The following is a 17,357-nucleotide window of genomic DNA, read 5'->3' as shown; positions in this document are numbered from 1 at the left end:
GGGCCTACGAGAAAATAAGCAAGTTTCTATAAATACAAAAAGCTTAGAGGCCATGGTAAAGTATCTAGTGAATTATTTACTTAGAATTGATATTACATATGTGTGGTTGAACTAAACAAAACCTATTAACCTGGGAGAGAGGAAAGGCATATATTACCCAGATCAATAACGTTATACATTGGCCAAAGTAGCTTTAACATCCTAAATATCTCCAGTCTAGTTTTCTAGCTATTTACTTTTTCATGGGATATTTAAATATTAGTTCCTTAAACAATGTAATGTTTGATTTTGGATCTATTCAAAATGAAGGAAAGAATCATTTTTGTTGATCAAAAATACTATTAACTCTGAAGAAGAATTGGGGATTTACCTTACCAGAAACCAAAACTTACTAAAATCTTTTAAGACAATGCGCAATTGGCAAAGTTAGACAAATAGACCAAAAGAACAGAATAGAAAGACCCAATACTGACTCACACATACATGGCAACGTGGTAAATAACAGAGCAGCCTTTACAAATCAGGAAGGCTAGTCATTTAAAGGCATAGGGACAAATGCGTTAAGAACTTCACTGTAAAAGGAAAAAAACAATAATGTTCTAAAAGAAAATATCAGCTTATCATTATGACCTGGAATTAAGAAAGAATTTATTACACAAGAAACAAAGAGCATAAACTATAAGAGATTGGATTTGTTTCCATTAAAATTAATATATCTGTTCCTCAAAGGGCATGCCATGGAGAAACTGAAAAGAGGCCACAGGCTACATACTGGGAAAAATGTGCAACACATCTAAATAACAACAGATATTCTTTATATGTTCAGAATATAGCATGAAAAGACAACCCGTGAAACAGAAAAATGGGCAAAGGATTTAAACAGACAATTCACTGAGGAGGAAATCAGAAGAGCCAAATAACTTAAGATACTTCACCACATTAGTTTTTTTTTTTTTCAATTTTTTGACAGACACAGAGAGTCAAAGAGAGGGACAGATAGGGACAGACAGATAGAAAGGGAGAGAGATGAGAAGCATCAATTCTTCGTTGCGCCACCTTAGTTGTTCATTGATTGCTTTCTCATATGTGCCTTGACCAGAGGGCTACAATAGAGTATAGAGTGAGTGACCCCTTGCTCAAGCCAATGACCCCGCACTCAAGTTGGTGAGCCCATGTTCAAGCCAGATGAGCCCGCATTCAAGCTGGTGAGCCCATATTCAAGCCAGATGAGCCCGCACTCAGGCCGGTGACCTCAGGGTTTTGAACCTGGGTCCTCCACATCCCAGTCTTACACTCTATCCAATGCGTCACCCTGATCAGGTTCTATTTCTAAAAAATGAACATTAAAACTGCAATTATCTATCAACTTACAGCCACTACTTGGCAAAAATTTTAAAGCCTGACAATATCAAGTTTTAGTAAAGATCTGAAGTAGCCACTACAACTGGTACACTCTGGAAAATCAATTTGGCATTATTTAGTAAAGCTGAATATAAACATACCTTACAACCCAGCAAATTGTATATTCTCTAAAGAAACCCAGGTACAAGCCTGGGCCAAGTAGCTCAGTTGGTCAGAGCATCATCCCGATACACCAATGTTGCAGATGTGATCCTTGGTCAGAGCACATACAAGAAATCAACCAATGAATGCAGAAATAAGTGGAATTACAAAATTGTTCTCTTTCTCTCTCTCTCTCTTTCTTCCTTCCTTTCACTAAAATCAATAAAATAAATAGTTCTTTAAAAAGAATTCTTACTGTATATTCCAGCAGTCATGCACAATAATACACATGACAGGAATGTTTATAATAGCATAAAACTGAAATTAGCCCCAATGTTCATTAACAGGAGAGTTAATAAAGAAAAGCTATGTAGCAATGACAAATTGATGATCTACAGCTACATGACATGCAGTAGCATGGATGAATCTCAGGAATATAATTTTGAGGAAAAAAAGCAAGTCATAGGAGACTTCAGCCCTGACCAATGTTTCAGTGGATAGAGCATTGGCTTGGCATATGGACGTTCCGGGTTCGATTTCTGGTCAGGGCACACAGGAAAAATGACACCTGCTTCTCACCCTCCCTCTCTCCCTTCCATCCCTCTTCCCCTCCCACAGCCATTGGCTCGATTGGTTTGAGTGTAGCCCGGGGCACGGAGGATAGCTCAGTTGGTCCCAGTGTGACTGCCTCAGGCACTAAAATAGATCTGTACTCAATCAAGTATTGGCTTCAGATGGGCTTGCTGGGTAGATCCCAGTAGGGGCACATGTGGGAGTCTGCCCTACTATCACCCCCCCTCTTCTAACCTAAAAAAAAAAAAAGACTTCATACATATTATTCAGTTTACATAAAGTTCAAATATGTGCAGACTAAATGATATATTGTTTATGGACACAAACATAGATCAATAAAGCAAGCTAATGGTAGATACAAAATTTGAGAGCATTTGATCACTTCTTAAAGGATCAATTGATTCATTTGAGTGATGGCTTCTGAGGATAAAGAGGAAAAGGATTAGGATGTAAAACAGGAATATTCTAGCTCTTAAAATGGTTTCATGAATGGATTATGAGTGTTTGTATTCTTTTAACAATTTTATGAATGCTATTTTATAATGGTTAAATATTGGCTAAAACAAAATAGAGTGAAATACATAATTTAAGGTTTATCTAGACATAAAACATCTTAAGGCAAAGGAAGTGTCATATTTTAAAATTACTCATTGGACCACTCATCTACAAAACAGCACTTTTAACTATAAATAAATGAACTTCTAGACGCTATTTCCTTTTTTCCATCGTGTGTTTTTTGTTTTATTAGTCATCCTTCTTACGGCATTCCAGCACTAAAGAGGAAAGACCACGGATACTTAGTATATGGCCTTCTGCCAAAATTCTGACACAGATTTCAAAGTTAGAACCGCATCCACAACTGAATGGAAACTGGTACTTGAAGGTAAAGGCTAATTCTATTAAACCCAGTAAAACAGTTTAACTTCAATTGATTTTTGTCAGCATTGGTTGGTGTTCCATAAAGAGGACACAGATAGGTAAGGGGCAGAAAATTAGAAGAGCCGAATTAAAATTAAATAGGTAGGTCAAGTTTTTTATAGTTATGTTATAGAGGGTAGGCCTTGATATAGTCACTATAGAACTGGAGATTTAGCATAAAAGTAGACTACAAAATCAAAGAGTAGATTCTGATAATATCTCAAAATAAATAAACAAAGTTTCAAGCTCAGAGTCAGAGGTCAAACTAAAGTTGGGGTAGTAAAGTAGAAGGGATCAGGACCCTGGCAAGGGAAGAGGGGAACTGGTCAGATTCAGCCTTTATCCTTATAAAGGAAACGGTATGGAGCACCAGCAGCTTCTTGCTGCATAAAGCACCCTTACATCTCTTGCCAAAGATAGAAACGGTTAATAAAAGCTGAACTTTGAAAATGGAAGATATTAGTGGCATTATTTTCGTTAAGGGATTATGTACAGATATTTAGCTGTGATATAGGTCCAGTAACAGCCTTGGCTGACCACACAGGCAGTCCTAGAATTAGAATGGCATTTTAAATTTGTCCCAAGTTAGACTGAGACAGCCAGGCCTTTATAGGCCTCTGTCACTGGATGTGGGCCAACCTGGGATTGAACGTGACTTTGGGCAAGGCAGTTCGCTGCAGCTGAGGCTGTCCCTGAGGCGCCGACAGCTGAAAGCTTTCTGACAACAGCATTCCCAGCAGCTGGGACAAGTCCATCACTGCAGCGGGTCGGACTGGCACAGCACAATGTCCATATACCATGTAAGTCCATCTGGAGTTATAATCTTGTCAACTCTTCCTTTTTTATATAAACTAAGGGATTCACAATATCTTTATAGTGAAGGAATTCCTTTGATGTCAGTCACCACATTTGAATTATTTCTCTGATTTTTTTTTTTATCTTATAACATTGAATTTATTGATGAGATTCAGAAGTAACATATAATGTGAATAATTCTACAGATAACTGCCTTAAATCTAGATGGACAACATCTCTTTGAAATCACAAATTTAGAAAAATTGGAAAATTTAAAATGGGCATCATTCAGCAACAACAATCTCACTAAAATGGAAGGCTTGGAATCTTGTGTTAACTTAGAAGAGCTCACATTAGACGGAAACTGTATCTCAAAGATAGAAGGTAAGGTACTGAGAAACTGAAAGTCTTAGAATACGAATGTCTAATTGACATGAGCAAAAAGTGAAGAACACTGAGGATACAATTTCCAAAGAGGAAAATCTCTAAAGAAGTTCCTAGAAGGTTTAGAGCAGAGGATTCTAAACAACTGTTAGTGAAATCAGTGACCACCTGCTGAATACAATGAGCTTGACTCATTATACTGTAGGTTGACTTTCACCCCTTCCACCTTTCCTATCCTCTCCTCTGTGCCAGTCTTAACCATCTATCACCAAACCTAGCAAACTAGGAAGTAATTCATATTTATAGAGTTGGAAAACTGAATGAATGAAAACATTACATACTTATCTAGGTATTAAATATTTATGGATGTGCATTTTAGTACATGGCTGCCCTTAACAAGGACACAATTGAAAATGAGGTGTTTTTGAAAAAGATAAAACAGCCCCAGTTCATTTTTTAAAACATGGAATTAAGGTTACATTTAGAAATTTTAAGACTTTAACAAAAATGAAAATTTTATTCACAAGAAGTTGAAAATCATATGTATATATAACTTTTTATATGGATCTACTTGCAAGTACAATTAACCAGCTTTACTCAAGTTGGGGTATTAACACACACACATTCACACACAAAAACATACATACTTATCTAGGTATTAAATATTTATGGATGTGCATTTTAGTACATGGCTGCCCTTAACAAGGACACAATTGAAAATCATGGCTGGAAAGAATTTTTTACTCATTTTTAACTTTTTATTTTTACATACCATTTTCCTTTCAGATTTTTCATTTACAATTGGCATACAATATGATATTAGTTTCAGGTGCACAGTGTAGTAATTGCATATTTATATACCTTATTAAGTGATCATCCTGATAAGTCTCATATTTATATGACAGCATATATAGTTATGACAATATTATTGACTATATTCCCAATGCTGTACTTTATATCCCTGTGACTATTTTGTAGCTACCAATTTGTACTTCTTAATCCATTCCCTTTTCACCCATCCTCTCAGTCCCCCTCCCATCTGCCAACGCATGCTTTTTCTCTTGTATCTATGAGTTTGTATCTGTTTTGTTTGTTCACTTACTTTGTTTTGTAGATTCCATATATAAGTGAAATTATATGGTGTTTATCTTTCTCTGATTTATTTCACTAGAATAATACCCTCTAAATCCAACCATGTTGTCATAAGTGGCAAGATTTCATTCTTTTTATGGCTGATTATTATTTCATTGTACATATGTACCACATCTTCTTCAACCATCCATCAATGGACACCTAGACTGCCTCCATATCCTGGCCATCATAGATAATGCTGCAATGAACACAGGGATGCATATATCTTTCACAATTAGTGTTTCGAATTTCTTTGAAAGATTTGCTGTCTTAATTTCTTTGTTCAATATGTTATAAATTTCTGAGTACATGTCTTTTACTTCCTTGGTTAAATTTTTTCCTGGGTATTTTATTCTTTTTGATGCAGTTGTAAATGGGATTATTCTCTTATTTTCTCTTTCTGATAGTTCATTATTGGTGTATAAAAATGCTACCGATTTCTAAATATAAATTTTGTATCCTACTTTACTGAATCAGTTTATCAGTTCTAATAGCTTTTTGATGGAATCTTTACATATAGTATGTCACTTGCAAATGATGACAGTTTTACTTCTTCCTTTCCAATTTGAATGCTTTTTATTTATTTCTCTTGTCTGATTGCTGTGGCCAGGACTTCCAATACCAAGTTGAATGAAAGTGGACATCCTTTTTTTTTTTTTTTTTTTTTTTTTTTTTGACAGAGACAGAGAGAGGGACAGACAGGCACAGACAGACCAGAAGGGACAGAGATGAGAAGCATCAATTCTTCGTTGTGGCTCCTTAGTCTCCTTAGTTGTTCATTGATTGCTTTCTCACATGTGCCTTGACTGGGGGGCTACAGCAGAGCGAGTGACCCCTTGCTCAAGCCAGTGACCTTGGGCTCAAGCCAGCAACCTTTGGGCTCCAGCCAGAGACCATGGGATCATGTCTATGATCCCAGGCTCAAGCCAACAATCCCACACTCAAGCTGGTAATCCCGCGCTCAAGCCAGCGGCCTCAACCTTGGGGTTTCAAACCTGGGTCTTCTGTATCCCACTTTGATGCGCTATCCACTGCATCACCATCTGGTCAGGCCAAAACTAGACATCCTTGTTTTTTTCTTAATATTCAAGGAAAATCTTTCAGCTTTTCACAATTAGGTATGTTAACTCTGGGTTTATCATTTATGGCCTTATGTTGTGGTATATTCCTTCTATCCCCACTTTGCTATGAGTTTTTTTTTCATAAATGGTTGTTGGATTTTGTTAAATGTGTTTTCTGCATCTATTGATAGGATCATATTAAATATTTTTTAAAACAGCATGTTTTACTTTATTTTAATGGTCATTAACAATATATTTCTAAAACTTTCTTGAGCATAAGAATCACTTGGGATACTTATTGAATATATAAATTCATATGCTTCTCTATAGATTTTGATTGAGTAAACCTGAAGGTAGCTTAGGCATTTATGCTGAGAAATACCACTAGTCTTCTATTCCTATATAATAGGGTGTTCGTTTTGCTTTGTATATAAAATTGAGAATGCTTTTTTTTTTTATTCCTTTCCATAAACCCACTGAAGATAAGAATTCTCCAACCTATGCCCATTTTTTCTAAACCCCCTTCTCAGAAAAGTAGCTACCCCACTAAACTCTGGCAGATACTTCTCTTTTTTTCCCTAGACATAGATAGGTTTAATATCCATTTAAGAATTTCTGCTTTGATGGTTTTATCCTAACATGCTCTGGATAAATTTAATTTCAGACCTGACCTGTGGTGGCACAGTGGATAAAGCGTCGACCTGGAAATGCTGAGGTCGCCGATTCGAAACCCTGGGCTTGCCTGGTCAAGGCACATATGGGAGTTGATGCTTCCAGCTCCTCCCCCTTCTCTCTCTCTGTCTTTCTCTCCTCTCTCTCCTTCTCTGTCTCTCTCCTCTCTAAAAATGAATAAATAAAAAAAATTAAAAAAGAAAATTAAAAAAAAAATTAATTTCAGAATTTCATAGTCCCATAATAGAAGATGGTATGAAAGGGGAGTGGATAAAATTTATTGAGGACCAATTACCTGCCAAAACTGATGCTTTTCTTTTTTTATTATTATTATTATTTTTTATAATTTTATTTTTAATGGGGCGACTTCAATAAATCAGGATACTTATATTCAAAGATAAATCCAGGTTATCTTGTCGTTCACTTATGTTGCATACCCATCACCCCAAGTCAGATTGTCCTCTGTCACCTTCTATCTAGTTTTCTTTGTGCCCCTCTCCCTCCCCCTTTCTCTCTCCCTCTCCCCCCTCCCCCGTAACCACCACACTCTTATCAATGTCTCTTAGTTTCACTTTATGTCCCACCTACGTATAGAATAATGCAGTTCCTGGTTTTTTCTGATTTACTTATTTCACTTCATATAATGTTAAAACTGATGCTTTTCAAATGCCATTCCATTTATTCCATAACCTCTTTGAAATAGATTTCAGTATGTCCATTTTATGGATGAGGAAATGAGGCTCAGAGGTTACATCATTTTACATAATTTAGCTATGGTCCCAATCTAGTAATGATACAATTGAAACCAACTCTGACTCCAAAGTTCTTATCTTTCAACTGCATCTTCCCATCTATCATTATGAAGGGCCTATACTATATAACATTCATAAAAGTTCAACTTGGTGAGAGGTGTTATCTTTTTAGTGTTCTGTTTTAGAGTGCTTTTCATCATACAAAGGTAAAATTAAGCTAATTGGTTCTTTTTAATACAAATGATGCCACACTAAGGAATATTTTCCAGAATATTGTACTCTCCAGTCCTTACCTTTGTTTTAAAATGGGGGCTGGTGATTATTTTTAGCTTTGTGTTACTGTGATGATGCAAATCTTAATGATATCACTTGAAGATTATTTGAAAGCAAAATTTAGTATTTCCTACATAATATCTCCCCTTAACACATAAGAAGAATGAGTCTATTTAGAAATTCAAATTTGGAATTTAATATATTAGCTAAGACTTTATACATAATATTGCCTTAAACAAAAGGAAATATAGTGATGATTAATATTATAGAATCTATAAAGCCACTTGAACTTAAAAAAAAAGAAGAAGAAGAAGAAGAAGCCTGACTAGGCAGTGGCACAGTGGATAGAATGTCAGACAGGGATGCAGAGGACCCAGGTTTGGAACCCTGAGGTTGCCAGCTTGAGTATGGGTTCATCCAGCTTGAGGGCAGGCTCACCAGCTTGAATTTGGGGTTGCCAGCTTGAGCGTGGGATCATAGACATGACCCCATGGTCACTGGCTTGAGCACAAAGGTCATTGGCTTGAAGCCCAAGGTTGCTGGTTTGAGCCCAAGGTCACTGGCTTGAGCAAGGGGTCACTCGCTCTGCTGTATCCCCCTAATCAAGGCACATATGAGAAAGCAATCAATGAACAACTAAGGTGCCACAACAAAGAATTGACGCTTCTCATCTCTTTCCTTTCCTGTCTGTCTGTCCCTATCTGTCCCTCTCTCTGCCTCTCTGTCTCTGTCACACACAAAAAGAAAGAAAAAGCAAAACAGTAAAATTACCAGCCAGTTATTTATTTTTTTAAATAACCTTTCAGTACTATCTGAATCTTTTCTTGAATTTGCTTATTTTTCTAGGCATTTCCAAGCTGACTAAATTAACTCGCCTCAGCATAAACAACAATCTTCTCACTGGTTGGGAAGAGTATACTTTTGATAATATGCTCCATCTTCACTTCATTTCTCTTGAAAACAACAGAATCACTTCACTGAGTGGTTTGCAGAAAGTTTTTACTCTAATTGAATTATATATAAGCAATAACTATATTGCTCTCAATCAGGAGATCTACAATTTAAAGGTGACTGTCTACGGTAATGTTTTTGTTTTTAAAAATATTTATTGTTTCTTTGTATGGTGAAAGTAATGCAGGTTTACTATACAGGATTTGGAAATATAGAAAAATGGAAAGAAAAAATAAAAATCAAGAATAACAAAGTTTATAAAGATGTATTTGCATTATATATATATATACATATATATAATCATATGTACTATATGTATAAGCATAATGTCCCCAGGTTTGTAACATCTATGGATAAGGTTTTTTTTAGTACTCAAATAAAATAGCCCAAACCCAGTTCCTCCTAACTACTGCCTTCCTCAATATTTCTAAGGATTCCCCAACTTGGATGGGGAGTAAGATTCTTTGACATGTCTTCTCACTGGTGGCTCCATTATTCTGGTTAGCTTTACCCAGCTTTGCTCTTTTTAATTCACCTAAAGAAACCTCTGATTTAAGCTACTGTATAACAGGCTTCACTGAAGATTTGAATAAGATGAAAGTTTTCTATAACACAGAATAGGAATTCACTTCAAATGTAATGTGTGATTTTATTATTACTAAAGTTCAGTGGCCATTTCCTACCACTGGAACTATCATCATGGGCCCTCTTGTTTTGCTTCTCCCATATTTCTAGGACTCCATTTCCTAACAAAAATGTAGGTCCATTTCCAAACTTTCCTTAAGTTTAGCTTTCTCCCCATCCTACTCCCCAAGTATAACTGCTTCTTCTAAAGCTGCGGAGGCAACCTAATCAACAATAGCAGCAACAAGAGACCATTGCACATTATGATGGAGTAGTTTTACTCCCTCTTATCACCTCTCCCAGCCATATCTCCTCAGGATCCTTCCTTCACAACAAGGGCACGTCTAATGTCTTGTCCAATAAGAAAGCACATTTTCCCTTAAGAAAAATTTTGCTATATTCTCAGAAGGTTTATCCCTCCATCAGCAGGCAATGCTTTTCATTCCTGTTATTACTGCATACACATATGCCTACTATTTAATAGGCCATTATCCTATAAACTTACCTAAGCTCCCTCCAAGTCTTTAATACTGATAGATGATACCTTTAGCCCCAGAATTCTAAAAAAGATTCTGATCATATAACAGATCACCAAATATTATACAAAATTAGACTTTAATGGTCTGAAAGGGTAACACTTGCACTGACTAAATAGTATATTTAAAAGTACTCAAATCACTATGAAATGATAGGGTAATTCAAATATTAAAATTCAAGGATGGTTAAACTCAAGGAAAAAAACTGCTAGACTTATATGTGTAATACTTTACTGCATGTATTTTTATTACCCAGGGTTTATGCAACTTGGTCATTCTAGACATTTGTGGAAACATTATTGTATGGAATGAAGAAAACTACCGGTTGTTTGTAATATTTCATCTTCCAGATCTGAAAGCGTTGGATGGAATCTCAATTGTAAGTTGTTTTATGACTCACCATTTGGTTCATATAGAATATATACATATTCACATAATCAGAGGCCATAATCATATTTTTTCCCAAGTGAGAGGAAGGGAGATACAGAGACAGATGCTCTCATATGCCCCAACTGGTGTCTACCTGGCAACCTATGTCTGGGGCCAATGCTTTGCCCATCTGGGGCCATGCTTACAACCAAGCCATTTTCAGTGCCTGAGGTACAGATTCCATGGAGCCATCCTCAGCACCCAGCGCTGATGTGCTGGAACCAAGCCATGGCTGTGGAAGGGGAAGAGAGAGAGAGAGAGAGAGAGAGAGAGAGAGAGAGAGAGAGAAGTAGGTAGGGATACAGAAGCAAATGGGCGCTTCCCCTGTCTGCCTTGACTGGGAATCAAACCTGGGACATCCACACACTGGGCTGATGCTCTACTCCTGAGCCAAACGGCCAGGGCCCATAATCATGTTTAACATTCCTCTATCACTTAGCATGATACCCAAACTGACTATACTTATTTATATCTGGGTCTCCAAAGCACATGTTAGACCTGGGTTTAAAAACTTTTCCATCTGGCCAATTCTTAATCATCAACAGAGGTGGCAGGGGAGGGAAAATGCTGCCTACATTTGCATCCACTGTTCAGTGCCTAAAAAAGAAATAGCATAATTCCATGAGACAGGATAGAACAAAGCTGCTCTGGAGCCCTATCATCCTCTTGGGCCCCGAAAGCTTTCTATTTCCTAGAAAAAGATAGTTGTTATATTGAAAAAATATATTGACCAACAAATGATATGTCAACATCATTAGTAAACTGTAAGGAAAAATAACACAGAACATAGGACTAACTATGAAAACAATATTTGAAACTTAGATTCTACAACAATGAAGTTCAGACAGAGCACCTGATGTCCATGTAACAGGGCAAGTGCATGACAAATATATGCAGAATAAAAAGCTTCCCTCTGTAACACTGCCTAGTTCCTGTCAAACAATAAAACTCATCAAATCATCTAGAAAATTGAGAGATAGTTCATGATTATTTCGGACTCTGAGGTGTCTGGAGAAAATGGCTAATTCTAGCCTTTTTGGGAGGACCCTCCTCAAAATGAAGAATTAAAAACATTCTTCTCCAACACAAATTGTCTAGACTCCTGTATACTGGGTTTTATTTAGGTATTGGCTTTCATTAAGGGATCTTTTTAAAATAGACTTATGAAACTAATATTGCACATTGCATGTGCCCTAATGATGTTAGTGTAGATCTTATCCTTCCTGTCCCTCTGTGCCCTCAATGAAGGACCACATGAGGAAGTGCCTTTAGAAGTAAGTGTAGAAAAGTAAAAAGGTCTGGGGATGCAGCATGCCAGCAGTCACACTGTGTCCTTGTGCTCATGCTAGCAAGCTTCATTAAGTGGTACTTATTTTGAAAAAAGTATAAAATGTAAATATTACACTGGAAACTAGAAATTGCATAGAGAAGGGCAGGCAAAGAGATAGCATGTTATAGCATTTCGAAGTACTGGGTCTTAATTTTTTTTAAAAAAGTTCCGAATGAAAATATTTGATCTTAAGCTTATGTTTTTCTTTCTCTCTAAAAGTGTCTGAACACCAGAATGTTTTGACAGCATATGCCCTCAAGTCTCGCTTCAAGCATCATCTACTCTTCTGTCTTTTCTGATCATTTAAAATTCTTTGAACTTATCATATTGCATGGTGAAAGTTATATTTGCATAGCATTGAACAGTTTATAAAGTACTGATAGTTTCTCATGTTATCATTGTAAGCTAATCGTTACAAAGCCCTTTAGATTTTTACCCCTAAAATCCTCTTCTAACCCACTTCCTCTGTCCCACTGCGACTTCCTTCATTTAGGTCCCAATGAAAGGAAAGGATTTATTGTACTTTCCCCATCTCCCACCTCCCTCACAACCCTCCGTATCCCAGTTTTTACTAATTGCATTATTTGATGACTCTTAATTTGTTACTTTAATAAAATTAAGTGCCGTACCAGAAACACAGAAATAAATCTAGGAAAAAGTTTTTCCTTTAAAGAAACATTATGCTCTGCTCACTGACAATAAGTGTTATTTAACTATTTTCCTTTCATTTTGACTATCTAAAAGCTCAGAGCAATTTATGGTCCAAAAACAGAAAACCCTATATGATTTATGGTCTACCTATCAGATCCCAGGCTTTGATCTAGTCTAACTTGGATCATTCTTGGTCCTGATCTTCACTACTTATTATTTTCATTTTACTATTGGATTATACTGTATGTGCTTCCTGTAAGCTGTCAAAAATTCTTTGTGAAGTTAGATAAAGTATAAATATATAAATTAATAATGGAATATGAAGACTAGACTAAATAATTTACACTTTAATTGAGACATAATGGAAGGGCATTAAATATTGAGTAGGAGGATAACTTATTCAAAATTATGTATTAGAAAATTTAATGTAACAGCAGTGTTTACAGTAATAGATGAAAGACCAATAGGAAGCTATTAGAATAGTCTACATGTGAGGTAATGAGAATCTGAATCAAGGGGAATTGACTTTAAAATGGGGAACTGAAAGAAATAAAACATCCTGGGGAGAATTGACAGAACTTAGCAACCGGTTGGAATTGAAAGACAAGGAAGGGAAGAGTAAAAGATGTCTACAAGGTTTGAGTCTATACCAATAGGAGATATAAATATAAGAACAAAGCAGTTTTCAGAAATAAGAAGATTAGTGTTGAACACACTGTTTTGTATGACAGTGGGTCATCTGACTGGATATGCCAAGCAGGCAGCTGCAAACATAGGACTAAATCTGAATATGGAAATTTAATTTACATTTGTTTAGATTTGGAAATAATTTGAAGAAAGTTGATAGTTAAATCCAAAAGCATATGTAATATTGTCTAAGGTAAGAATTAGAGAAAGTAAAGAAATCCAAGTGAGGCTGTAAAACTTCCATCTAGGAAATTTAAAAAGGAAAATAAGTCACAAAAAGTAGGTGCAGAGGGAGATAGAAGAGCAAAATGAAACTAGAGTTAAGATATAAATGGACACGGACTTTCGAAATGGCATAGTCCGAATTCTTTGTTTTATGGATGAGCACAAAGAACTCCAGAGAATTTATATGACTTACTCCAAGTGACCTGACTCTTTAATGGCAAAGCCTGGACAGCTGAGCCTCTCTCTGTCCAGGGCTCTCTGGACATATAATCACACTGCCTTCTTTGGAATGGGAATAAAACCTGAGGGAGGACGGAGACTCTTTCTACATACTTCTATTTTTAAAACATTATTTTTACAAGAATATACAGAAAAAGACTGTTAATCCCTGCTTTAGAAAGACACAAATCAAATGTTATTTTTATGTTTATAAAAGATGCAAAAGTAATGTTGTTCCTACGGCTGAATTAATGTTATTTTGAACCTAGAGATTGTGTCTTTCAGGGTTCAAAGTAGGAAATGTATATGTGTGCATATGTATATTTAGAGATTTGTTACAAGGCATATATAACAATTGTGGGGGCTGCCCACGCAAGTCAGAAATCTAATGGGCAGATCATCAAGAAGGGAAGGTTATGAGCAGCTCATAGTCATGGACCAAAGCTGCTCTCTATAGGGGGATTTCTTCTTTCAGTAAAGTCTTGGTTCTGCTTCTAAATCTTTTCAGTTTCTTGAATCAGGCCCATCCAATTTATCCAAGATAATCTCCTATTGAAAGTCAACAAATTAGGACCTTTAATTTGACTTGCAAAATACCTTCACATCTACATTAATGTTTGAAGAACAACTGGAGACTGTAGCTTCACTTACTTCGTAGCTCTGCTGTTTGGTGCATACACCTTTAGGATTGTTGTGCCTCGATAGATTGACCCTTTCAGTATGTAATGTTCCTCTCTGTCCCTGATAATTTCCCTTGTGTTGTAGTCTATTCTATCAGATATTAATGAGAGCACTCCTTCTTTCTTTTGATTAATGTTTAGGTGGTGGTATATCTTTTGCCACCCTTCTACTTTCAACCTGTATATATGATTATATTTGAAATAAGTTTCTTGTTAACATCACACAATCGGGTCATGTTCTTTTATCTACTGCCAATTTCTATCTTTTAAATGGTGAGTATATACCATTTACATTTAAGGTAACTATTCATATGAATGCTATAGTCTACATTTTTTTGTTTTCTGTTTGTTTCTCTTATCTTTCTTCTTCTTTTTTTTTTTTTAGTAAGATAAAGCTTCCTGTGAGCTACTTGAACATTTCATAAAATTTTTATCTTGTTTATTTTTTAGTATATCTCTTGATATATATATTTTGTTTACTGGATGCTCTAGGCATTACATTTTATATACATAACATTATAGTCTACTAGTGTTGACATTTTTACCAATTTAAGTATTAGAAACAGTACTTGATTTTAAGTCTATTTCTCCTCTCTTGGTGCCTTAAATATTTCATCTATGTATATTGGGAACCACATCAGACAATATTATGCTTTTTTTACTTCAACTGATCAAATATAATTTGGAAAACTCAAGAGTAAAAGGAAAGTCTATTGTATTTATATCTTCCCAGGATGCGTCCTTCTTTCCTGGTATTTCAAGAATCCTCCTTTTTTCCCCTCTTATTTCAAGAACTTCCTTTAGATATTCTTTCACGGTGGGTCTGCTGTCAACAAATTTGCTTTGTTTCCTTTATCTAACAATGTCTTAATTTCACCTTCATTTCTGAATGATATTTTTTCTGGATATAGATAGGATTCTGGGTTGACCATTCTTTCTAACCAGAACCACAATATTTTCTGGTTTCCATGGTTTCTCATGAGAAAGCTGCTGTAATTCAGACTCTTTTCCTCTTATAGTTAAGATTTCATTTCTCGCTGCTTTCAAGTGTTTTTTGTTTGTTTGTTTGTCTTTAGTTTTCAGAAACTTGATTATAACTGTGTGTCTTGACATGAGTTTCCTCTTTTGGAGTTTGCTCAGCTTCTTGGATCTGTAGATTCATGACTTTTCCCAAATTTGGAGAAATTGCAGCCATTATTTCTTCCAGTGCTTTTTCAGCCTCACTCTATTTCTCCTCTCATTCTAAGAACCCAGTGTTACCAATGTTAAATCTTTTGTTATGGTCCCACATGTTCACAATGTGGTCTATCTTGGTAAGGTGAGGCTCATTTGTTTTAAAGTTTGTTTTCCCTCTTTTTTCCCACTGGGTAATTTATATTGCCTTATATTGAAATTCATTGATTCTATACTCTATTCTCTGTTCTGCAGTTAAGCCCATCCATTCTGCTTATCTGGTTACAGCATTTTTCAATTTCAAAATTTCCATTTAGTTTTTTTTATATCTTCTATTTCTTTACTAACATTTTTTTTCTTTGCTGAGAGTTTTTATTTTTTCATTTTTTCAAGTGTGATCATAATTACTTGTTGAAGTATTTTTGGATGACTGCTTTGAAGTCCTTGTCAGATAATTATAATAACATCTGTATCATTTTGTTGTTGGTGTTTGTTGATTGTCTTTTCACAATCATGTTGAGATTTTTCTGATTCTTGGTATGCTAGATTTCCTATTATATTCTGGACATTTTGGATGTTATTCAGAGTCGATGGATCTTATTTAAATCTATTTTAGTGAGCCTCCCTTGCCACTTGCATCAGAAAGGAGGTGGGGTACCACTTTGTTGCTGTCAGGTGGAAAGTAGAAGTCCAAGCTCCCCCACTTGACCTGTGTTAACAACCCCAACATGTATGATTCATTCAACTGCTAGATTAGGGTACACATTCACACTCTCCATAGGCTTCCATTGACTCATCCTGACTGGGAAAGGCAGAAGTGCCTTGTTAATGCTCCACAGTCACATTATTACTGGGTGGAAGTGGAACTGGTTCCACATGTGAGCTCTAGTGACATTGTGTGTTTGGGTGCATTAGTGCAGTGAGAGAATGAAAGTCCAGGCTCCTCAATCAGTGGGGGGATGATGGAGGGGATGATGGGCAAGAATTGAAGTCTATGTTCCCATTCTGTTTGAAGCCACAAGTTATTTTATAGTGTTTGATGGGAGTAAAATCTATTGCTAAGTTTTCGGCTTAATTTGCTTCTCCTTTTCTAGTCTTTTGATCACAGAGACCAGGCATCTTATGAAATTCTTTCCCCCCTCTTATTGGCATTTTTTTGGTTTCTGGCTTTTTCAACACCTAGTTCAGGATTTATAAGGCAAAAAGAAAATCCATGTCTCGAGGAAAAATTTGCTTCTCTGTATTTCCTTTACTCTTACATTACTATCACACTCACAATACTTCTGCTACCAAATGTATGGGGTTTTCACACATCAAGCAACTCTCTGAAACCAGTTGGGTGTCCTAGAATTCAACTGTATTCTAACAGTATCTACCTGGAGATAGCATTAGATCCCAGGGGTTAAGAACTTGTTTCCACAATACTGGCCCACCCCACATCAAATACTTATCACAAGTTGTGATCTGTGCTTCTGACTAACTGGCTATAAATGACCACTAGCTTAGGTTTAATTAATTTGCTAAAGCAGTTCATAGAACTCAGGAAAGCATTTACTTACTAGGTCACTGGCTGCTTATAAAAGGATATACTACTCGGAACAGCCTGATAGAAGAGACACATAGGGCAAGGTGTAGGAAGGGGATGAAGCTCCCATGTTCCCTGTGAGTACACCACTCTCCCAGCACCTCCACGTGTTCACCAACCCAGAAGCTCTCAGAACCCCCTCCTTTTGGGTTTTTATAAAGGCTTCACTGTGTAGGGATGTCTGATTAAATCATTAACCATTGAT

General features: G+C 36.1%; 1 protein-coding gene across 1 annotated transcript in view; it reads left to right on the top strand.

Moving 5' to 3' along the window:
• LRRC9 (leucine rich repeat containing 9) overlaps window positions 1-17,357 on the top strand; it is a 116,581-nt gene that overhangs the window by 62,470 nt on the left and 36,754 nt on the right. The window contains 4 exon segments of the mRNA XM_066388277.1: window positions 2,825-2,959; window positions 3,996-4,173; window positions 8,909-9,129; window positions 10,430-10,552. Coding sequence (XP_066244374.1) covers window positions 2,825-2,959; window positions 3,996-4,173; window positions 8,909-9,129; window positions 10,430-10,552 — 657 coding nt within the window.

This window comes from Saccopteryx leptura, chromosome 6, assembly GCF_036850995.1.
Source record: "Saccopteryx leptura isolate mSacLep1 chromosome 6, mSacLep1_pri_phased_curated, whole genome shotgun sequence".
In the NCBI taxonomy this organism is placed as follows: Eukaryota; Metazoa; Chordata; class Mammalia; order Chiroptera; family Emballonuridae; genus Saccopteryx; species Saccopteryx leptura.
The sequence above is the reverse complement of the archived record's forward strand: the minus strand, read 5'-3'. Positions and strand labels throughout refer to the sequence as shown.